The sequence below is a fragment of the Pelodiscus sinensis genome, chromosome 3 (assembly GCF_049634645.1).
Source record: "Pelodiscus sinensis isolate JC-2024 chromosome 3, ASM4963464v1, whole genome shotgun sequence".
Classification (NCBI taxonomy): Eukaryota; Metazoa; Chordata; order Testudines; family Trionychidae; genus Pelodiscus; species Pelodiscus sinensis.
The window spans coordinates 142,727,596-142,751,926 of record NC_134713.1 but is presented as its reverse complement, the minus strand read 5'-3'; the positions used below and the strand labels follow the sequence as shown (position 1 = coordinate 142,751,926).

The window sequence follows — 24,331 nt, the reverse complement described above, 5'->3', positions numbered from 1 at the left end:
TTCTCATGGGAGACTTTAATCACCCTGACATCTGTTGGGAAACCAATATGGCAGTACACAGGCAATCCAGGAAGTTTTTGGAGAATGTTGGGGATAACTTCTGGACACGAGTGCTGAAGGATCTGACCAGGGGCAGGGCGCAGCTTAACCTTCTGCTCACCAACAGGGAGAAACTAATAGGGGAAGTGGAGGTGGGTGACAACCTGGGAAGCAGTGATCATGAGATGGTAGATTTCAGGATCCTGACCAAAGGAAGGAAAGAGAGTAGGAAAATACACACCTTGGACTTCAAAAAAGCAGATTTTGACTCCCTCTGAGATCTGATGGGCAGAATCCAATGGGATGCTAACATGAAGGGAAAAGGAGTCCAGGACAGCTGGCAGTATTTTGAAGAAGCTTTATTGAAGGCACAGAAAGAAACCATCCCGACGCATAGCAAGAGAGGCAAACATGGTAGGAGACTGGATTGGCTTACAGGGGAAATCCTTGGAGAACTTAAGCACAAAAAGGAAGCTTACAAAAAGTGGAAACTTGGACAAATGACCAGGGAGGGGTTTAAATGTATAGCTCGAGAATGCCGGGGGGTTATCAGGAAGGCAAAAGCACAAATGGAATTGTGACTGGCTAAGGATGTGAAGGATAACAAGAAAGGTTTCTACAAGCATGTTAACAAGAAGAAGGTGATCAGAGAGGGTGTGCGGCCCCTACTGGATGAAGAAGGTAACCTAGTGACAGATGATGTGGGGAAATCTGAAGTACTCAATGCTTTCTTTGCCTTTGTATTTACAGACAAGGTCGGCTCCTGGACTTCTGCGCTAAGTGACACAAGATGGGATGAAGATGGACAGCCCGTGGTGGGTAAAGAACAGGCTAGGAACTATTTAGAAAAGCTAAACGTACACAAATGCATGGGTCCGGACTTAATGCATCTGAGGATACTGAGGGAGTTGGCAAATGTCATTGAGGAGGCAAATGTCATTGAGAGAGGACTTTGAAAAGTCATGGAGATTGGGAGAAATCCCGGATGATTGGAAAAAGGCAAATGTAGTGCCAATCTTCAAAAAAGGGAAGAAGGACGATCCAGGGAACTATAGGCCAGTCAGTCTTACCTCGGTTCCTGGAAAAATCATGGAAGGGATCCTTAAGGAATCCATTCTGAGGCACTTGGATGAGAGGAAAGTGATTAGTCAGCATGGATTCACAAAGGGCAAGTCTTGCCTGACCAATCTGATTAGCTTCTATGATGAGGTAACTGGCTCTGTGGACATGGGAAAGTCAGTGGATGTGATATACCTTGACTTTAGCAAGGCTTTTGATACTGTCTCCCACAATATTCTTGCCAGCAAGTTAAGGGAATGTGGATTGGATAAATGGACAGTAAGATGGATAGAAAGCTGGATAGAAGGCCAGGCCCAGCGGGTAGTTATCAATGGCACGATGTCAGGATGGCGGTCGGTTTCTAGTGGAGTGCCCCAAGATTCGGTTCTAGGACCGGTTTTGTTCAATATCTTTATTAATGACCTCGATGAGGGGATGGATTGCACCCTCAGCAAGTTTGCAGAGGACACTAAGCTAGGGGAGAGGTAGATACGCTTGAGGGCAGAGATAGGGTCCAGAGTGACTTAGACAAATTGGAGGATTGGGCCACAAGAAAGCTGATGAAGTTCAACAAGGACAAGTGCAGAGTCCTGCACTTGGGACGGAAGAATCCCAAGCATAGTTACAAGCTGGGGATCAATCCGTTAAGTAGTAGTTCTGCAGAAAAGGACATGGGGGTTACAGTGGATGAGAAGCTGGATATGAGTCAACAGTGTACCCTTGTAGCCAAGAAGGCTAATGGCATATTAGGTTACATTAAGAAGAGCATTGCCAGCAGATCCAGAGATGTCATTACTCCCCTTTATTCAGCTTTGGTGAGGCCACATCTGGAGTACTGTGTCCAGTTCTGGGCCCCCCACTATAAAAAGGATGTGGACATATTGGAGAGGGTCCAGCGGAGGGCAACCAAAATGATTAGGGGGCTGGAGCATATGAATTATGAGGAGAGGCTGAGGGAGTTGGGTCTGTTTAGTCTGCAGAAGAGAAGAGTGAGGGGGGATTTGATAGCAGCCTTTAACTTCCTGAAGGGAGGTTCCAAAGATGATGGAGAGAGGCTGTTCTCAGTAGTGACAGATGGCAGAACAAGGAGCAATGGTCTCAAGTTGTGGTGGGAGAGGTCCAGGTTGGATATTAGGAAAAACTATTTCACTAGGAGGGTAGTGAAGCACTGGAATGGGTTACCTAGGGAAGTAGTGAAGTCTCCATCCCTAGAGGTGTTTAAGTCTCGGCTTGACAGAGCCCTGGCCGGGTTGATTTAGTTGGGATTGGTCCTGCCTACAACAGGGAGCTGGACTTGATGACCTTCTGAGGTCTCTTCCAGCTCTATGGTTCTATTATTCTATGATTCTATGAAAAAAACCCTTGGCACTATGGATAGGCCAAAAGTTAGTACTGTATTCTGCAAATGTTGTCCCCCTGCTGTGAATCTTATATACCACCTATGTGCAGGGTGTATGGACACACGGAAGTACGCATCTTGGAGGTCAAGAGTCGCCAGCCGGTCGTCTTTCTTGAGGGAGAGTAGGATGGTGGAGAGGATAACCATCTTGAAGTGTTGGTACAGGACATACCTTTTGAGAGCTGTGAGATTGAGAATGGGTCTCCAGCCCCTTGACTTCTTCTCTGTGGGAAAATATTGGGAGTAGAAGCCCAAGTTTTAATATTGCTGTAGTACCCTTTCCACTGCATTAATATGGAGCAAGTGGTCGATCTCTTGACATAAAATAGTCTTGTGAGATGAGTCCCTGAAGAGGGATGTGGCAGGTGGTTGGGTTTTGGGAGGAAATAGGAAGGGGATGCAGTACCCAAACTTTGTCATGTCCAGAACCCTTTTGTCTGTCATTATGAGGCTCCACAGATGGTAAAATGGTGCTAATCTGCCATTGGGTCTAATAGAGACTGGGAATGGCCTTCTCATTACAATAAGTACTTGTCCCCGTTACGTATTCTTACTTTCTTAACCACGTCCACCCTGATGTAATTGGCTTTGATGTTACACTCCCATAATAAATTTTTTAGGGTATGTCTACACTACCACCCTAGTTCGAACTACGGTGGTTAATGTAGTCATACGAACTTGCAAATGAAGCACGGGATTTGAATTTCCCGGGCTTCATTTGCATGTTGCTGGGCGCCGCCATTTTTAAATGTCCGCTAGTGCGGACTCCGTGCCCGCAGCTACACACGACACGAACTAGATAGTTTGGAATAGTTGAAAACGGGAGCTAATGCAGAATAGTTATTGTGAAATAATTATTCTACAATGGCTATTCTGGGCTTATTTCCCATGTAGATAAGCCCAGGGGGTATGTCTACACTACAGCGCTAATTCGAACTAACTTAGTTCGAATTAGTTAATTCAAACAAAGCTAATTCGAATTAGCGCAGCTAGACTTAAAAACTAGTTCGAATTAGCGTTTTGCTAATTCGAACTAGCATGTCCACACAGAGTGGACCCTGAACCGAGGTTAAGGATGGCCGGAAGCAGTGCCGGCAGGGCATCAGATGAGGACTTAGAGCGTGGAGCTGCTGCCTCAGGCTAGCCGAGGGCTGTGCTTAAAGGGTCCCGACCCCCACCCCGGACAGACAGTTCTCAGGGTTCCCCGCTTGCAAAGCAGTCCTGGCTTGGATTGCCCGGAGTACCCACACTGGGCACATCACAGCACTCGGCCATCACCCCGGCTGCACTTGCCACAGGCTGCCATCCGGGGGTACGTCTACACTACAGCGCTAGTTCGAACTAACTTAGTTCGAATTAGTTAATTCGAACTAAGCTAGTTCGAACTAACGCGTCTAGAACTAAAAACTAGTTCGAACTAGCGTTTTGCTACTTCGAACTAGTAAGTCCACATTGAGTGGACTCTGAACAGGGCTTAAGGATGGCCGGAAGCAGTGCCGGCAGGGCATAAAAGGAGGACTTAGAGCATGGAGATGCTGTCTCAGGCTAGCCGAGGGCTGCGCTTAAAGGGTCCCGACCCCCACCCCGGACACACAGTTCTAAGGGGTGCCCCGCTTCCAAAGAAGTTCTGGCTTGGAGTGCCCTGAGTGCCCACACTGGGCACATCACACCACTCGGCCATCAGCCCGGCTGCACTTGCCGCAGGCTGCCATCTGGGGAGAGGGAGTAATTGGGGGGCTGCAGGAGAGCTTCCACCCCCAGAAGCCCGCAGAGCCAGCCCAGTCCTCCCCATCGGGGGCTCGTACCCCATTCCTCCCTCACCTCCTTCCACTTACCCTTCCCTAGCCCCTCTTCTTATTGATGTACAAAATAAAGATAACGTTTCTTCCAACATTGACTCTGTCTTTATTGAAAAAAACTGGGGGACACTGGGAAAAGGAGGTGGGAGAGGGGAAGAGAAAGGCTGGGAGAGGGGAGGGCAACTAACATGATCAGGGGTTGGGAACAGGTCCCAGATGAAGAAAGGCTACAGAGACTGGGACTGTTCAGCTTAGAAAAGAGGAGACGGAGAGGGGACAGGATAGAGGTCTCTAAAAGCAGGGGTTGGGTGGAGAGGGTGCATTCAGAAAAGTTCTTCCTGAGTTCCCATAAAGAAGGACTAGAGGACACCAAAGGAAAGGAATGGGTAGCAGGCTTGAAACTAGTAAGAGAAAGTTGTTGTTCTTGACAAAGCAAATAGTTAACCTGTGGAACTCCTTGCTGCAGGAGGCTGTGAAGGCTACAACTAGAACAGAGTTTAAAGGGAAGTGAGATAAAGTGATGGAGGTTGGGTCCATGGAGTCCTATTAGCCAGAGGGTAGGAGTGGTGTCCCTGCCCAAAGTTTGTGGAAGGCTGGAGAGGGATGGCACGAGACAAATGGCTTGGTCATTATCTTCGGTCCATCCCCTCCAGGGTCCCTAGGGTTGGCCGCTGTTGGCAGACAGGCTACTGGGCTAGATGGATCTTTGGTCTGACCCAGTACGGCCATTGTAAGCTCAGGGCTCAGTGTCGGGGGTCTCAGTGGACCCCCTTGATTTTCATGCACACCTGCTCGTGGGTGGCCAGGCTGGCAGCTCTCCTGCCCTAGACAGCCACTTTCCTGTGCCTAGTGCGGAGATCGTGGACGAGGTCCACGATGTCCGCACTAGCCCAGGAAGGTGCCCGCCTCTTGCGGTCCAGGGCAAGCTCCCGGGAGCCGCCAGCCTGGTCCCGGCAAGAGGGGGTGGGCTGGGGGGCATCGGGTGGGTGGCTCTGTGCCGTGCCAGGTGCAGGGTCTGCTAGCTGGGTGCTGGCAGGCTTGCACCTGGCACGGGCACCGTAGCCAGCCCGTGCCCCTTTAAGGGGTCCGGGGCCGGGAGGGGGGCATAGAGTTTCCCTGGTGTTGGCCAGAGTGGCCACCAGGGAAACCTGGGGAGGGCTAGCCTCCCACTAGTTCGAACTAAAGGGCTACACAGCCCTTAGTTCGAACTAGCTAGTTCGAACTAGGCGTTAGTCCTCGTAAAATGAGGTTTACCTAGTTCGAACTAAGCGCTCCGCTAGTTCGATTCAAATTCGAACTAGCGGAGCGCTAGTGTAGCACCTATTAAAGTTAGTTCGAACTAACGTCCGTTAGTTCGAACTAACTTTGTAGTGTAGACATACCCTGGGGGAAGCGGGCAATCGGGGGGCTGCAGGAGAGCTTCCACCTCCAGAAGCCCGCAGAGCCAGCCCAGTCCTCCCCATCGGGGGCGCGTACCGTATTCTTCCCTCACCTCCTTCCACTTACCCTTCCCTAGCCCCCCTTCCTGATGTACAAAATAAAGAAAACGTGTGTCCAAAAATAGAATCTTTCTTTATTGAACAAAACTGGGGGAGACTGGGAAAAAGGAGGTGGGAGAGGGGAAGAGAGAGGCTGGGAGAGGGGAGGGCAACTAAAATGATCAGGGGTTTGGAACAGGTCCCATATGAAGAGAGGCTAAAGAGACTGGGACTTTTCAGCTTAGAGAAGAGGAGACGAAGGGGAGATATGATAGAGGTCTATAAAAGCAAGAGTGGTGTGGAGAGGGTGCATAAAGAAAAGTTCTCCATTAGTTCCCATAATAGAAGGACTAAAGGACACCAAAGGAAAGGAATGGGTAGCAGGCTTCAAACTAGTAACAGAAAGTTGTTCTTCACAAAGCAAATAGTCAACCTGTGGAACTCCTTGCTGCAGGAGGTTGTGAAGGCTAGAACTAGAACAGAGTTTAAAGAGAAGTGAGATCAAGTCATGGAGGTTGTGTCCATGGAGTGGTATTAGCCAACGGGTAGAAATGGTGTCCCTGCCCAAAGTTTGTGGAAGGCTGGAGATGGATGGCATGAGAAAAATGGCTTGGTCACTGTCTTTGGTCCATCCCCTCCAGGGTACCTAGGGTTGGCTGCTGTCGGCAGACAGGCTACTGGACTAGATGGACCTTTGGTCTGACCCAGTAAGGCCATTCTAAGCTCAGGGCTCAGGGTCGGGGGTCTCAGTGGACCACCCTGATTTTCATGCAAACCTGCTTCTGGGTGGCCAGGCGGCAGCTCCCCTGCCCTAGACGGCCACTTTCCTGTGCTTAGTGCAGAGTTCGTGGACGAGGTCCATGATGTCTGCACTAGACCAGGCGGGTGCCCGCCTCTTGCAGTCCTGGCCAGCCTCCCGAGGAGCCGCCAGCCTGGTCCCGGGAAGAGGCGGAGGTCTGGGGGGCATCAGGTGGCTGGCTCATGGCATGCCAGGTGCAGGGTCTGCTGCCTGGGTGCTGGCAGGCTTGCACCTGGCACGGGCACCGTAGCTAGCCCATGCCCCTTTAAGGGCTCCGGGGCCGGGAGGAGGGCATACGAGTTTCCCTGGTGGTGCCCAGAGTGGCCACCAGGGAAAGCTGGGGAGGGCTAGCCTCCCACTAGTTCGAATTAAGGGGCTATACAGCCCTTAATTCAAACTAGTAAGTTCGAACTAGGCTTAGTCCTCGTGGAATGAGGTTTACCTAGTTCGAACTAAGCACTCCGCTAGTTCAAATTAAGTTCGGACTAGTGGAGTGCTAGTGTAGCGCCTATCAAAGTTAATTCGAACTAACGTCCATTAGTTCGAATTAACTTTGTAGTGTAGACATACCCCTATAGTGGTTTAAAAATCACACTCTTACCTAATATCACAAAAGCTTCCCCCTAAGACTGCAATTTTTGCTGTGGGCAAACCATGAAACACTCACTTCTGTTATTGTATAGTACATCTGCCTTCAATGCTTCCTTTAATATAATTATTAGATGTATAATGTCTTAATGCATAATGTTACATTTATTCAAAGAATATTCTATTCTTTACTGATTTCTTTGTAATGTTCAAATCCTCCTGTATATCCCTTATATTTTTCTTTATATTAAAACCTAACTTTTTATTGTCTTTCCATGGTAATTTTTGAGCTTATGCAGCTTGTTCCATCCACCATATAACATGTGCAAACTGAGAAAGAGTATCCTCTATACTAGGATGGGGAACCTTTTTTGGGTTGGGGCCCACTCACCCACAGAAAATCAGTCGGGGGCCACATACAAATGAGAAACAACATGGAAAGCCTCTGAATCAGAAAGAGAAAGACATTCCCCACATTCCCCTCACACACCACAGCCTGGGGGCCCAGGCTAGTAGGTTAGAGGGCCAGCATGGGCTCCCCAATGCTGAGCCTCGGAGCCAGATCTCGGCAAGCTGGGGGCTACAATCAGCCCCCAGGCCTGAGGTTCCCCACCTGTGCGCTATACCAAGTTTTTTGAACACTGCTCCCTAATTCCTTTTAATTACCCTCTGACCCCTACATTACAATTTGAAATTTGGAGTGACAGTTTAATTCTACTATTCATGTGATTCATGTCTAGTCACCTAAATTAAATATATTATTAATTGCTGTAAAAACAAAACCTTAACAAGATGTGTCATTGCATCTTTAAAAAACACCAAATCGAGAAATGAACCCCTAACAGTTTCATTGTATTGCTTCTGGTACATTTGTAGTTTTTCACATAGAAATTCAAAGCTCGGGACCTGAAAGAGAGAGAGAAAAAAGCAACAATGTCAACAAATAAGTGATATCATGTTGGTGTAACTACAGAGATAATAATGCTTATCTGAATAAAATAGTGTATACAAAATTTTTGGTAAACTCCTACACTGAATCAGTTACCTAGTAACTGCAGATCAATGAATCTTCTGCATCCATAGACTCTCTCTCATAGAATTATTTCTCATTATATAGCCAGAAACTTCATTTAGGACTAAAATGGGTTTGCATGCCCTAACATGGCATATAAACTGCATCTTTACTAGAAATCCTGCCCTCGGGTCTTGCTTTTTTTCACTGTTGCTCTTCTGGAATTAGCATTATCTTGTGTTTCATGAAAGAAGTATCTCAAATTGTTTGTACCAAACACAAAAGAAAGTAGTGATTTTAGATCCTCTAATTATCATTCAGGATTTAAAATTTCACTGATATTCTTCACTGCTGTCTTAATGGACATGCTCTGGATTGAACAGGAGCATATAATCCTATTAGTTCTTACAAAAGTTTCACTGATTCAGTGTATCCAGAAATACGTCTTTAAGACTGGAGAATAATGAAGTGAAAGAAAATGATCAGCTTATATTTATATCTGGTGGATTGCTTCCTACATTATAAATTTCTTTTCAAATATATAGATTTAAATGATTAACTGTAAATTAATTTAACCAATCTAAAATGTATTCCACAATTTGCGCATATATTTAATAAAACTCTCAATATGACCCGAACAGTATAACACATTGAATACTTGAAAAAATCCTTCAATGCCTAATTTTTGAGGCATAAAATAAAATACCATTTCATAAACTTTTGGTGCTTCAAATACAAAATCTTCAGGTTCATCACCAGTTGGTTCAGGCATATCCTGCAAAAAATCTACAAAATATGGTTCTGGCCGGAGAATTGCTGCTAATTCTGGATCCACATGTTCCTCAATTGCTCTATATGTGGTTTTATCAAACCAAGCTACATCTTCATCATTAACAAATCTACAAGACATAAATTCATATAATTTAAAAGAATTGAAAATCTTTTAGCTAAAAAGGTATGAAAATAGTTAATTAAACACTGAAATGACTCAAGAAAAACTTTAGTGAAACACTAATTAAATAATGACAGCCACTGAAATGTAAGTGCTACTTTGTTTTACAAATAGTTATATGTCTGTAATGCAAAATAGTTTAACTTTCTTACTTTCACCCAGTTAGGACAGAAAATTTAATCGATCAGTTAAATAAAGGCAAATGATTCACTGATAGCTGAGCTTATCAGAGATAAAGCTTTTCTCCCATCTTATTATGGGATTTAGTACATCCAGTGCTTTTTTTGTAAAAGAAAAAAAAAAGGTGCCAGTACTCCAGGGGGAAAAGTTGTTGAGCTCTGATTGGAGGTACTGGTACTGCATCTGGAGGTGCTAGTATTGCGTACCAGGTAGTACTATCACAAAAAAGCACTGAGTACATCTAAAGCTGTGGTCTCCAACCTTTTTAACCAAAAGATCACTTTTTCAATTTAAGTTCAATGTAAAATCTACCTCAGACCCAAATACCTTGCCCCGCTTCCTTCCTGCCCCTTCTCTGAGGCTGCTCCCCAGTTCCACCTCTTATCCAAGGCCTCACCCTTTCATTCCATCCCCAACCTTCATTCACTTTCACCAGGCTGGGGTAGAGGGTTGAGGTGTAGGCACTAGTCTTGGGCCAAAGGTTTCAGAGTGTGGGAAAGGTTCCGCGTTTAGCTCAGGGCAGGGGATCAAGGTTCAGAAGGGGTTTCAGGGTGCAAGCTGTGGGGAGGAGTTTGGGTGCAGGGGAACTCATGTCTGGGGCAGGAGGTTGGGAGTAGGAGGAGGGTCAGGGCTGGCACACAGGTTCAGGAAGCAGGCTTTGGCTGGGCATCACTTAACTGAGATGGTTTCCAGGTGGTGGAGCAGTGGGGTTAAGGCAGGCTTACTCCTGTTCTGGCTCTGCACCAATCCTGAAAGCAGCTGGAATGTACAGCAGTGGCTCCATGGCTCCGTGTGGTGCCCCTCATCTAAAGGCACTGACCCCATAGCTGCTACTGACTATGGTTCCTCATTACTGAATACAGTGGTCATGTTACAAGAAGCTGATAGAGAAGGTTCAAATTGTTCTTAAGTACCAGTTGTTTGGTTGGTTAAATCATTAGCATGTGGAAGGTAGTGTGATAGCCAGGTAATATCATTATTCATGCCTTTGTGATGGCTCCCAAACTTGTGAATGAAGTTAAGTTCCAAGGCTTCCCTGTGTATTTGGCTTATGGAATAGGCCTGAAACAGCATGATGATTTTGAGTTCCATTAATGAATGCCCGGAAACTTAAAATGTTCTCCCACGGGTTTCTGTGTGTTGCCTTTTTGGATATCTGATTTGTGTCCATTAATTCTTTCCCATAGAGACTGTCCAGTTTGGCCAACATATATGGCAGTGGGGCATTGCTGGCAGTTGATGGCATAGATCACATTAGTGGATGTGCAGTTAAATAAGCCCCTGATGTAGTGGCTGATGTGGTTGGGCCCAGTGATGAAATCGCTTGTGTAGATGAGTGGACAGAGTTGGCACCAGGGCTAGTTGCAGGGGTGCTTTCCTGGATGAGTATGATGGAGGTGTACTGCATGGTTATTGGAAAAAAATTGTTTGAGGTTAGGGGGTTGTCTGTAGGTGAGGATTGGCCTGTCCCCCAAGGCCTGTGAGAGTGAGGGGTCATTCTCCAGGATAGGTTGTAGATTGTTGGTAATATGTTGGAGGGGTTTAAATTGCGGGCTGCAGGTGATAACAAATGGAATTCTGTTATTTTGTCTTCTTGGCCTGTCTTGAAGTAGTTCATGTCTGAGTACTCTTCTGGCTCTGTCAGTCTGATTTTTCACTTCTTCAGGTGGGTATTTCAGTTTTAAGAATGCTCTATATAGATCTTGTAGGTGTTTATCTCTGTCTGTGGGATTGAAGCAAATCCAGTTTTATTTTAGGGCTTGACTGTAAACAATAGATTGAGAAATGAGTCTGGGATGGAAGCTAGTGGCATAAAGGTAAATATAGCACTCGGCAGGTATCCAGTATAAAGTGGAGAAAATGTGTCCATCATGTAATTGTACTGTAGTGTTAAGGAAGTAGATTTCTCATGTGGACTGATCCAGGCTGAGGTTGATGGTAGTGTAAATTCTTGAAATCCCTGTGGAAATCTTCAAGGGTCTCTTTCCTGTGGGTCCATATGATGAAGATGTCATCAAGGTAGTGTAAGTAGAATAAGGATGCTGGAGGGCGAGAGCTGAGGAAATGTTGTTCAAGGACAGCCATAAAGACATGGGTGTCCATGGCTGTGCTGCTGACTTGAAGATACAAATTGTCTCTTAATCGGAAGTAGTTAAGGGTGAGGACAAAGTCACAGAGCTCTATAACCAGGTATACAGCAGTGTCATCAGGGTCAGTGTTCCTGATAGCCTGTAATCTGTCTTAATGCGGAATGTTGGTGTAAAGAGCTTCTTTGTCCATAGTGGCCAGGATGGTGTTTTAAAGAAGATTATTGATGTTCTGTACTTTTCCTCAGGAACTCAGTGGTGTCTCAAAAGTGTGCTGGCAGCATAAGGTCTGAGGAGAGAGTCAATATAGGCAGATAATCCTGTCATAAGTGTGCCAATGCTTGAGATGATGGGTTGTCTGGGATTTCCAGGTGTGTGTATCTTGGGTAGCAGATAGAAAATTCCTAGAAAGGGATTGGGAGGGGTGTTTGTGTAAATTTGGTCCTGGGCAGAATCAGGGAGCTTCATGAGCAGTTCTTTTAGGGTTGGGTTTTTTTTTTTTATTCTTTAGTGGGATCAGAGAAGAGAAGGTCATGGAAGCTGGTGTTGGTGAGTTGCCTGGTTGCCTCCTATTCAAAATGGCTACGTATAGACTGGCATGATTTTCCGCAATGCTTTTAACAGAAAGGTTTTCCGTTAAGAGCATTTGCAGAAAAGAGCATCTAGATTGGCACGGATGCTTTTCTGCAAAAGCACTTTTTGCGGAAAAGCGTCCGTGCCAATCTAGACGCGCTTTTGCTCAAAAAAGCCCCGATCACCATTTTAGCCATCGGGGCTTTTTTGCGCAAAACAGTACTGTGCTGTCTACACTGGCCCTCTTGCGCAAATCATTTGCGCAAGAGGGCTTTTTCCCAAATGGGAGCAGCATAGTATTTCCACAAGAAGCACTGATTTCTTACAGTAGGAAGTCAATGTTCTTGCAGAAATTCAAGTGGCCAGTGTAGACAGCTGGCAAGGTTTTCTGCAAAAGCAGCTGATTTTGCGGAAAAACTTGCCAGTCTAGACACAGCCAATGTGTTCTGTTCATGATGACTGCAGCGTCCCCTTTGTCAGCCTCTTTGATTATGATGTTAGAATTGTTTTTGAGGCTGTGCATAGCATTTCATTTTGTAATGGGTTGGACTCACTTTTTGCATGGCTCTTCCCTCAGGGTGGCTTTGGGGAAGTAACTGGCGGCTTCAATGCCGACGTGCCCCCTTTGAGTGAGGTGTTACTCTTCAGGACACTGCCCTCCAGCAGTGACCACTCTGGTCTTGGTCCACACCCACTTCTGGGGAGGAGTCATTGTTCTTCCTTCAGTACTCCTTCCAGCATCCTCCCTACTCCCTAGGACCCCCAGTTCTTCTCCCACTCTGCCTGCCCAGTTGCCTCCTGCAACCCTGCCTTACGGACTTATGGCCTGGGGCTTCCCTGGCTCAAACTCCCCCAGCCTACCACAGCTGCCTCTTGGAGAACCGTGGCTCCCTCCTTGCAGCCCGGCCTTTTAGGGCTGCCTCCATGTGAGCCCTGCCCTCCATGACTTCCTCCTTGCAGCCCTGGGCTTCAGGCCGGGTAGCCTGGGTTTGCTAGGCCGAAGCCTCAACCTGGGTTTTCTAGGCCAAAGCCTCTCTCATTGCAGGCAGACAGGCAGGTCTCTCTCCTGCTCCCAGAAGCTGCTCTTATAGTCTCCAGCTGGGCCCTCATTAGCTGCCTCAGCTGGGCTTCCTCCTGACTCCAGGTCTCAGCCCCTTAAAGGGCCAGTACACGGCAACACCCTGCCACAGTTTCTTATGACTGAGGTTATATGTTATATGCTGTTGTTTGCTGACAGTGTCAGCCCATGCATGTTTGTGAAAGCAATCAATGTAGAAAGTCAAGACTCTCATTAGGAATGTTAGTAGGGGTCCACATAAAAGCCTTCCTCTTGTGGGATTGGCAACTCTGAATTCCATCTGCCCTTGTATTGTGCAATCACCCAGTTTTGTGAGATCCCTTTGTAACTCTTTGCAGTCAGCTTTGGACTTAATTTTGAGTAAATTTTGTCACCTCACTGTTTACCCCCTTTTCAAGAACATTTATAAGTTTAACAGCAGTGCTCCAAATACAAATCCCAGCAGCACAACACTCATTCCTAGGCTTTTTCCCTCTCTCTCTTTTAAGCGGAGTACCCAGCAATGTTTTCATGATGATTTCAGGATCCTTCCATTACTTAAATGACCAGCCTTTTGTTACCTATACCTCAGGTAACGTGTTCCGGCTCAGTGCCGTGTGTGACCACGGTTTGTTTCACACCACAGCTATTGGCACAGAATGCCTGGTTAGTGCCTGGAGGGAGTGGCTTTTTCCAACCCCATCCCAGGCGATCTCTGTCTGGGAGGGGCGGATTGTCCAGGGCCCGTAGATGACCTAGCATTTTTTTCAATTTGAAGCATTTTAATTAAAGCTCTCTCGCTCTTCTAGACTGGTTGGTCAGTTTCTGGCAATGTGGGCAGTGTCTGGGATGTGCTGCTGTCCAAGACAGCAGAGGCACTGTTCGTGGCAGTTGTAGACCGAAAAGGAGAGTTTGCAGGTTGTATGCCATTTGAAACTGGGCAAACCCAGCATATCCTGGAGTGCTGGTACTAGCACAAGACTGGTATGCTCTGTTAAGCCTAGTGAAGCAAGCAACACTTCTCTCTTTTTAAAAACAAAATCTTATCACTATCACTAACAACTGTTAAAAAGTAAAGATTAGAACTGGACCTCTGTGGTAAACTATTTACAGATAGATATGTACTGAATGAGGCAAAAGGGAGACTGCTGTTCTGCGACCATAGCTGGCGGTGATTGAGAAAGAACTGAGGGGAGGGGGTGCCGCCATGCATGAGCAGTCGCCTCCTCAGAATACACACCGGCTTCTTGCGTGCATGGCTGGCCAGGGGCATTGCTGTCACAAATCTCCAGTCTTGTGCTCAGCGGCACTGAAGCACCTAAGATGGAGCACCCTTGGGGACACTCCTCAAAGAAGACCTTGTCAAAGGCTTTCTGGAAGTCCAAGTATACTATATCCACTGGATCCCCCTTGTCCACATGCTTGTTGACCTCCTCAAAGAACTCTAATAGATTAGTAAGGCATGATTTCCCTTTGCAGAAACCATATTTTTTCCCCAAAACAAATTATGTTCACCTATGTGTCTGACAATTGTATTCTTTCCTATAGTTTCAACTAATTTGCCTGATACTGATGTTAGAGTTACCTGTCTGTAATTGCCAGGATCACCTCTAGAGCCCTTTTTAAATATTGGCATCATATTAGCTATCTTCCAGTTATTAGGTACAGAAGCTGATTGAAAGGATAGGTTACAAACCATAGTTAATCATTCTGCAATTTCACATTTGAGTTCTTTGAGAACTCTTGGGTGAATGCCATCTGATCCTGATGACTTGTTACTGTTAAGTTTATCAGTTTGTTCCAAAACTTCCTCTAATGACACCTAAGTCTAGAACTATTACTCAGATTTGTCACCTTAAAAGCAATGACTCAGTCTTGCGAATCTCCCTAACATCCTCGGCCATGAAGAACGTAGTCAAGAATTAATTTAGTCTCTCTGCAATGACCTTATTGTCTTTGACTGCTCCTTTAGCATCTCGATCATCCAGTGGCCTCACTGGTTGTTTAGCAGGCTTCCTGCTTTAGATGTACTTAAAAGACACTTTACTATTACTTTCTGAGTTTTTGACTAGCTGTTTTTCAAACTCCTTTTTGGCTTTTCTTATATTTTTATACTTAATTTGGCAGTTTATGTTCCTTTCTATTTTCCTCACTAGGATTTAACTTCCACTTTTTAAAAGATGCCTTTTTATCTCTCACTGCTTCTTTTACTTGGTTGTTAAGACACGGAGGTACTTTTTTAGTTCTCTTACTATGTTTTTTAATTTGGGCGTATACATTTAAGTTGGGCCTCTATTATGGTGTCTTTGAAAAGTTTCCATTCAGCTTGCAGGGATTTTACTTTTGGCACTGTACCTTTTAATTTCTGTTTAACTAACCTCTTCACTTTTGTGTAGTTCCCCTTTCTGAAATTAAATACCACAGTGTGGGCTGCTGAGTTTTTTCCACCACATGGATGTTAAATTTTATTACATTATGGTCACAATTTCCAAGCAGTCCAGTTATATTTACGTCTTGGCAGGGCTGTCCTTAGGCATAAGAAGAATAGGCAGTTGACGAGGGCACCACTCTTTCTGGGGCACCACTCTGCTGGGACAGACAGGAAGCATAGGCATGTGCTCTGCACCGGAACCGGTAGGGGCGCTGCCAGCACTTACGGCCCCACCAGAAGACCCCACCGAGTCAAAAGACTCCAGCGAGGAGTCCTGCAAGCTGACCCCGGCTGGGGAAGGTACCGGGCCTGGGGAACAGAAAGCAGGCACAGCCACGAGAGATATGAACATATGCCATCAATCCAGGCGGCAGAGGACATGTGGAGCCAGGGCTGTGCTGGGGGCAGGGTCACGTGCAGTGCTCCAGAGGGGGTGGTGCCATGTCGGCGTGATGTTGCGTTTTTAAAAATGGCCAGCCGCGGATCGGGAAAGGAGGAGGAAGGAGACATGCCAAGTGGGTCATGGAGGAGCAGAGCCTGGCTACAGGCGGGACAGCAGCTGGACCAGGGCTGCAAATGCCAGGTGGCCCAGCTTCAGGTCCAGCACGTGGTCTGGAGCCCGGGCTGTGGTCTTTCTCCCTCCCCCTACTCTGGTGCTGTAGCCAAGGATTAAGAAGGATAGAGGTTTTGGGATAGGTGGCTACTTATCCTGTCTAGTGGCTGGCAAGATGGCAAGCCCCAGCCCTGTTGGCCACTCTCTTGCTGGAGTGGCTGCCCCCTGTGGTCACTCTGCAGTACAATTCTCTCCTGCGCTCACTCTCAATATCTTGTCCTGCTGAACAGCTCCATCCCTTTCTATGTTATGGAAAACAGTCCCAATCCAGGAACTTCCTGTTTTCCTGACACAGCTAAACCCTGACCTTGCTTTAAGTTAGGATAATAGGAAGCTACATACCAAATTTGGTGGTCCTAACTCTTATTGTTAAGCAGGATTTTTTGAATAAACAGACTAACAGACATTTCTAAAATATATAGATATATAAATGGTCTCCTAATACCCTCAATAGTACTAAATATTGTAAAACATATACAAATATAGAATTATCAAATGAACACCGAAGAACATACTCTAACATGGATCTCTGAGCAGACATCTCCTTGATATCAAATAGAGGGATTCTGTAAAAAACCTTAGTGGGCCTCCCAATAGTATAAAATATTATAATACATATAAAATTATAAAATTATTGTACCTGTCAGTAATTACTCTATTGCACTCATTTTTAAAAAGTGCCAGAAGGGTACCGACATCCTCACATTCTTCTGCTTTTATAGTTAACATTCCTTGCCAAATTCGGGAAAGGTCTCGAAGATTGAAGATATAATGGAACTTGGATGGTGTGGGTAGCATCTTTACCTAAAGCAGAAAAAAATAGTTATTGTTCTAACTCAAAGACATCTAAAAGGAAAGACAAGCAATACACAATGGAAATAATAATACTTGCTTTCATATATTATAATCTGTGCCTCCTCTTTCTTCCAATGAAATCAGTGGCAAAAATCTCATTGATTTCAATGGAAGCAGGATTAAGCCTTTTACGTAAAATGTGAACAGTTAGAACATATAACTGAAAGCCCATATATTTTTCTGGTTTTTATTAAATAAAATTGATAACTTACAAAATGCATATCAACCCCATCTCTAAAATATATTAATATTGTTATTGTGAGTAGTCTTTGCAGATATATAGCTACCAGGATGATTTGATTACAAATGCAACAGTTTTAAAGGCAAACAGACTCCTGGCAGAGAGGGGATAACTGAGCTTTTCTTTGTCTGTTCACATGGAACATCACTGTCATATTGTCTGCCATGATTTGTACTGCCAGTCCTTGTATCTTGAGAAGAAATGTTATGCAGATCAAGCAGATCAAATCATTTTGAGTTTTGACATATTTATATGAAGACACTCTTCAGGGGTCCATAGATTTTATATTTGATGATGATACAGGTAACCTCCCAATCCAAACATAGCTATTTCCTTCACCAGGAGACTAAGATTGGAATCTGGAATTTGAGATGCCACTGAAGGCACCAAATCACATTAATTCTAGAATCGGGCACCATCTCCCTTTTTTTCTTTTGGAAAATAGTGAGAGTAAAAACCCCTTCCTTTGAACAACAAAAGAACATGTTCCAATCTTCTGAGATGTAGAAATAGTTGGTTTTGATAGGTCAGTTTACACCACAAATGACTTCAGTGCCAAGAAGAGCAGAATCAAGAGGAGTAGAAAAGAGATCGTCAGGAATTGTGTCATGGGTCAGAAATACAAAATTAATTAACATCAGCACCACAGAATTGGTACCAGGCATAGCCTGGAAGTTCTCCTAAAATACCAGTTTTCACCAGGACATCAGTGGGACACATTCCACACCATGAACTATGATCAGAGAGCGTGTGGTGAGATGTGCTATTTTTCTTTCCACTAATGCCCAGAAAAGGCAATCTGTACTTATGTTCCACAGAGGATCTGTGCTCCTTCCTACTACCATAAGAAGACTTTGCTAATAAGGCAGCTGTCTTGCTTGTCTTTGAAGCCAAGTTTCTTGGAAGAAATGGCCTGGGAATTAGGGAGTTCAGTTAGAACTCACAGGAGCACTCCTAGACAGAAGCTGTAAAAGCCCAGGAAGTTATTTTCTTTTAGGATTTGAGGTGTAACCACCCTCCCCCCAAAGTCACAAAAAGTCTAAGGTGAGCATTTCTTGCTTTTTGTATTCTTTTTGAGAAAGAACAGCATAAAGAATAGCAGATAGATCATATATCCTTCCCTGCAGCAACAAAGGCATCTTGAGGGACAGTTGTTTTGAGACATATGGTAAATGCCTCACAAGACAGGATATTCTTGAAACCAAATTACAAGGCTGACTCCCAATACCAGGAAAAATGTCCCTAAAACTATACAAAAATAGGGCTTTTTCTATTCATTTTTTAAACCAATGTGCATACATACACTATTTACACCAACACACACTAATTTTATTAAGACCTAATTTACGGAACTGAATATAACAGAAACATTTTTGGGTTGAACAGTCTGCAAGAGAAACAGATATTGCAGATGGTTCTATCACAGAACTATGAGCAGTAAGAAGGAAGGCAGTAATGCCTTATGCCAGGGTGCAGTGGGGGTGTGGGTGGGAGGGTTGTACTCTGGGTGCAGCATGGCCTCAGGCATTTTTGGCCCAAAGGCTATGATCTTGCATTTGGAGCACATGCACACCAGAAATGGAATACACAGGGAAATCACTTGAAGAGTAACTGGGCTACTGTTCTTGGCTGTCAGAGGAGAGTGTAGTCTAGTGGTTACAACAGCAGCTATATACTACATAGAGAAACACAGAGGCTTTTCAATTTATTTCTGAGAGTCAGTGTGGTGTCTGTCATATTAGGGAACAGGAGTCTATCCAAATTCTAAAACATACCTTGTTCAAAGTTAAATTTGTGTGTCAAGTGGTGTAATTGTTACGGGATTAATCAGCTCATTAATCTTCCCAACCCCAATCTGACCAGCTAATCATGAATTCATCTCCTTAATCAGGCCCTCTCTGGGGCTTCATTGGTCAAACAGTGGCCAGAGAGCTGGTTCAGTTGCTGATGCCCAGCCCTCTATCATACACTTTGCCTGAAGGAAAAGTGTTCCATTCTATATGCTCTCCTCACTTGAGGTACTACTTGGATTTAACCTTTCATTGCTGCTGAGGTGATCACCTAAGTCCCCTTGCAAGTGTACCCATTCTTCAACCACAAACATCGCATTTGGTGGACGGAAATTGCCCTCATAATTCCCCTTGAGCCCACAGGTCCTTGCATTGAAAAAAAACAAGAGGAGGGCAGTCTCTTCATTCTTGCCCCTTTTGTTTTGTGGAGAAGTCTTCAGGTGTCATTATTCCTCCTATCTACCCATGGTAATTTGTTCCCCAAACATCTCCATAGTGTTCTTGGGGTCCCTTTGTAAGGGTACATCTACACTTCATGCTTATTTTGTAATAAGCTATTTCAAAATTTGTATTTCAAAATAGCTTATTTGGAAATAGTCCGTATACACAGTAAACACCCATCGAAATAGTGCTGAGCTATTTTGAAATAGAGCACCCACACTTATTGGATGCTGAATCCTATTTAAGACCAGCCAGAAGCACTTCAGGCAGGGCATCAGGACAGCAGTCACTTCCCTTAGCTGCTGCCTCAGGCTATCTGAGGCTTGTGCTTAAAGGGACCGACACCCCTGTACAGTTATGTCTCAGGCTCTTCTCCTTTGCCTACCTCCTTGAAGGGCAGCAAAGCCTTTTCGCTGTGTGCTCTGATTGCCCTTGTGGAAGCCACAGCACTCCTGCGAAGGAGCTGGACCTGCCTCCAAGCAGACAACAACTCTTACATCTCATGCTGCAGCTCCTGGTACAGTTTCTGCAGGCTGCCCTCATGACTCTGCAGGAGAAGAACCTCCAGCTCAATGTAGGGCAATTTCTCACCTCTCTCCATGCACTGCTCATGCAGCTCGATCCCACCTGCCTTCCCCTGCACACCATGCACCACCATTTCTGGCGATGGGACACCAGTTCTGACTGGTGGGACCAGATAATCATGGAGCAGTGGGACGACCAGTAGTGGTTCCAAAATTTCTGCATGCAGAAGGACACCTCACATGATGGGACACCTACATGTGACCTGCTATCCCCCTCCAGAAGTGAGTTGCCATCGCTATCTGGAAGCTCGCCATGCTGGACAGCTATCATTCTATGGAGAACCAGTTCAGCGTGGGGAAATAGTCTGTTGGGCCATGCTCATGCAGGTATGACTTTCTTGTGTTATTGTCCCAGAGGGGCAGTGAACTGCTGGAGCAGCATACCCTAGGAAAGGGGATAGTGGTGAAAGCCCCCTTCCTCGGAGGTTTATCAGTCCCATCTTCACAAAGCTCTGTCAGGGGATGGGGTAAGTAAGAGTTGCTCATGGTATGTGTGTGTGGGAGGCGGCAGAGGTGGTTGAGCTTGGGGTCTTCCCAAGGGCTCTGGCAACCCTGTGATTCTCTCTTTGTCTCCTTCTACAGGTGGTGAAGGCCATCAACACCATTCTGCTGCACACAGTCATCAACCTGGGCGACGTGGACCCCATCATTGCTGGCTTTGCCATCATAGGCTTCCCCAACTGTGTGTTGGGGGGGGGGCTGCTGATGGCACCCATATCCCTATCCAGGCCCCTGACCACCAGGCATCTGAATATACCAACCACAAGGGGTACTTTTCTATGGTTCTGGAGGCCCTCGTGAACCACGGCAGCCAGTTCATGGACATCAATGGTGGGTGCTCGGGGAAGGCACATGATGCTCGTGTCTTCAGGAACTCCAGTCTGTTCCAGAAGCTTCATGCTGGCATTATTTTCCCTGACTGAACCATCAGGGTTGGGAATGTGGACATGCCCATGGCCATTGTAGCCAACCCTCTGCTCTCCTGGCTAATGAAATCCTACACCAGACACAATATTTCTGAAATGGTGAGTTATTTCCTTCTTTCTCTCTACCTGGGAGTCCTAGATCAAACCCAGAATTTTGTAAGCCCACAGGCCAAGTACAGGTAGTCAGTCTCTTTTTATATGCCCTTGATGTCCATGTTTGCAACATGCAAGAACCTGAGACTGTCAGCATCCCTTTGGCTCCACCTTCTTCTTTTCAGAACCCTCTCTGAATGTAAGTTCTCTAGTCTTCTTCCCAAGATCCATCCTCTTAACATGTCACCACCTGGTAGCAAAGTCCACCTCTACAAATTCTTGTGTTAGTTTAATTGCTGTATCTGGGATAACAACTCCAGATGCTGGATCCATAGCTAGATATTATCTGGGAGGATAAGAACTGTTAAAAAATGACAACAGCTATTATACCATCTATACCTTAAGCGTCCAGCTTCAGCAAACAAGTGTCCTAGTCTGTCAGATTTTGGGCAAATGTCTTGGACTTTACTTCCCAGTCTATTTTGCAGCTAGAAAATTTTGCCTGTACGTTTCTGTTGAAAGTCCCACTCAAGTCCAGAATGGCTTACTTAACAACTTCATAATTCCTTGCTTGCTTGTCACTGAACACCATATAGGTCACCTGAATGTCCCCTGTTAAATAGCATGCTAGCTGTAGGACCCAAGGTTTCCTTGTCCCTACTTTTGCCCCTACCATATCTCTCTCAAAACTAAGTAAAAATACATTAGGATTGTCCATAGGGCCAATCTTACTAAGTTTCACATTCTCCCAAACCTGTTTACTGATCCCTGCCACAGGATTCAGTACAGTTTGTAGTTGTTGTTGCTGCACCTGGGCTTCATCATCATTAACAACAATAACCATGGGCTCAATGCCCATTGGTAGCCGATGCCTCCCTCACTATTTCCTTCCATCTTTCCCTGTCCAGTGCAGAGTGGCTTAGCTTCTGTAGACTAGCTCCGCGCCAATCTACTATATCATCTACCCATTCTCTGTGGTGTCTGCCTCTCCTATTCGGACCATCCATCATGCTGAATACCAGGGTCTTAACTTTTCAATCATCGTTCATTCTGCAGAGATGCCAGAATAGCTGTAACTTCCGTTGAATAACCTTCGGCAGTAGAATAGTGATAGAGATGTAGCCATGTTAGTCTGGTGTAGCTGAAACAAAATACAGGACTATGTAGCACTTTAAAGACTAAGAAGATGGTTTATTAGATGATGAGCTTTCGTGGGCCAGACCCACTTCCTCAGATCAAATAATGGAAGAAAATAGTCACAACCATATATACCAAAGGATACAATTTAAAAAAAATGAACACACATGAAAAGGATAAATCACATTACAGAACAGAAGGGGGATGTAGGGGTGGGGGGAATATCATTAACTCACTGGCATTCACCTTCCTTCCCTTCCCCCCCACATCGCCCTTCTGTTCTGTAATGTGATTTGTCCTTTTCATGTGTGTTCATTTTTTTTAAATTGTATCCTTTGGTATATATGGTTGTGACTATTTTCTTCCATTATTTGATCTGAGGAAGTGGGTCTGGCCCACGAAAGCGCATCATCTAATAAACCATCTTCTTAGTCTTTAAAGTGCTACATACTTCGGCAGTAGGTTCTCTTTCGGCTGTATCTTGTATATAATTCCTCATTGGGGACCTTCTGCATCCATCCTATTCTCAAGATTTTTCTACAACTCCTCTCGAATGCCAATATTCTTCTCTTCCAATCTTTCGTTATAATGCATGTCTCACATCTGTACAACATGCTGCTAAATACACACGTTTTCAAGACTCTCAGCTTCATTCTTAAGCTAACCGCTTTACTTTTGCAGATCTTATCCATCGCCTTCAAACTCACACATGCTTTTGCTATTCTAATTACTATTTCCTTCTTACAGTCTAGATCATATGTTATGTTACTCCCCAAATAAGTGAACTTCTCGATGTTCTCTAGTTCGATCCCATTGACCCTGATCTTCTTTCCTATTTCCTTATTCTCCAAATACCATTGTCTTCATTTTATTGATATTCATAATCAGTCCATACTGCTTCCCTTCCTCATTTAGCACCTGCACCATTCTTGCTAGCTTCTCTTCATCTTCCTCAATGATAACTATATCATCTGCGAACCTCAAGTTGTTAATTCTCATCCCATGCACCGATATCCCTTCTACCTCTTCTTTGATTGTGTCCATTGCTCTCTCTAGGTGCGTGATGAAGATACTCGGCGATATCGGATCTCCTTGTCTTGTACCTCTACTCATTCTAAATCAACTTCCCAACTCTCCGCACATTCTCTCCTCATTATCGTTGATATCCTTCAACAAGTGTATCAGTTTGCTATCCACTCCATATAACTCCAACACCACCCACATCACTTTCTAATCTATACTGTCAAATGACCCTAGAGGCTTCCGTGGCAGAGGTTCCTGGGCTTGTTCCTTTATAAATTCCTGACGACTTTTTTGTTGCTCCGCTTACCAGGTGAGAAAGGATGTTCCCTCCAAGTGACAGAACTGTCGGAAGGCCCGCAGAACCTTCTGCATTCCTTTCTGCTGCTCAATGAGCCATCTCCTAGCCTCCTGAACTGCTACACTGGCTCCCCCAGCAGACTTGTCTGTCCAGATGGAAGCAGGATCCCAGGCAAGCACCTATCTGTGGGTTCCTCCACTCCCATCAGCTTTGCTTCACAGAGATGGCTCAGAAACCATTCCTTTGTAGATATCATCTAACAATTCATTTATAGTGGTTTACTCTACCATCTTTATATACTGATGCAGTCATGGGAATTACAACGCTATCCTGCTTCATTATCCCATCTCCTAAAAGAAAGGGTAAAGGAGTCTCTGCCCAGAAAACTTCCTTTTATCATTCCAGTCTACCCACCCACCTGCCTCCTTTTCCTTCCCTTCTCCAACTCCCCACCCTCCCCCCAACCTCTTGGGCTACCTTCCTTCCTTTGTCCTGTGCCTTTTTATCCAGTCTCCTTGTAAATGGCACTTTCTTGCACATTATCTTTCAAGTCCCACAGCACAATTCCACATTCAGAAACAATAAGACATTAAAAATAAATTCTGCATTGCTATAAGGAACTTCCTTCTGCCTTCAGCTGGTAAGGAAACACACTACAAGAACACATTAATCTCCCTCACAATTTAAAGCAGAACCTTAAATACAACTTATGCTGCCCTACAAATAGAGGATCCACTCCACAATTAACTTGTGCATATATGTGATTACTGAATATTTGCTAAAGTTACTGAGGATGCAATTAAGGCTTGTGGTACATTGTGAGAGAGAGTAACATGCTGTCTGAGTTCCTTGTGAGACTGCCTATCACTCAGTAGAA

At 45.1% G+C, this 24,331-nt stretch overlaps 1 protein-coding gene and 1 long non-coding RNA gene across 6 annotated transcripts in view; one reads left to right on the top strand and one right to left on the bottom strand.

Annotated features, from left to right (window-relative positions):
• LOC112546345 (uncharacterized) overlaps positions 1–22,222 on the top strand; it is a 48,893-nt gene extending 26,671 nt beyond the window's left edge. Inside the window, exons 5-6 of one of the 3 annotated variants that reach the window (XR_012902874.1) lie at positions 790–854; positions 20,560–22,222. This is a non-coding gene — a long non-coding RNA (uncharacterized LOC112546345). Of the gene's footprint in view, positions 1–789; positions 4,716–20,559 lie in introns of those variants that run through there. The other 2 variants (XR_012902875.1, XR_012902873.1) reach the window with 2 other exon arrangements.
• DNAH8 (dynein axonemal heavy chain 8) overlaps positions 1–24,331 on the bottom strand; it is a 615,913-nt gene that overhangs the window by 127,112 nt on the left and 464,470 nt on the right. For all 3 annotated transcript variants that reach the window (XM_075925079.1, XM_025186355.2, XM_025186358.2), the window contains 3 exons: positions 16,707–16,870; positions 8,880–9,072; positions 7,945–8,067 (listed from right to left, as the gene is read on the bottom strand). In XM_075925079.1, coding sequence (XP_075781194.1) covers positions 7,945–8,067; positions 8,880–9,072; positions 16,707–16,870 — 480 coding nt within the window. The remainder of the gene's footprint in view (positions 1–7,944; positions 8,068–8,879; positions 9,073–16,706; positions 16,871–24,331) is intronic.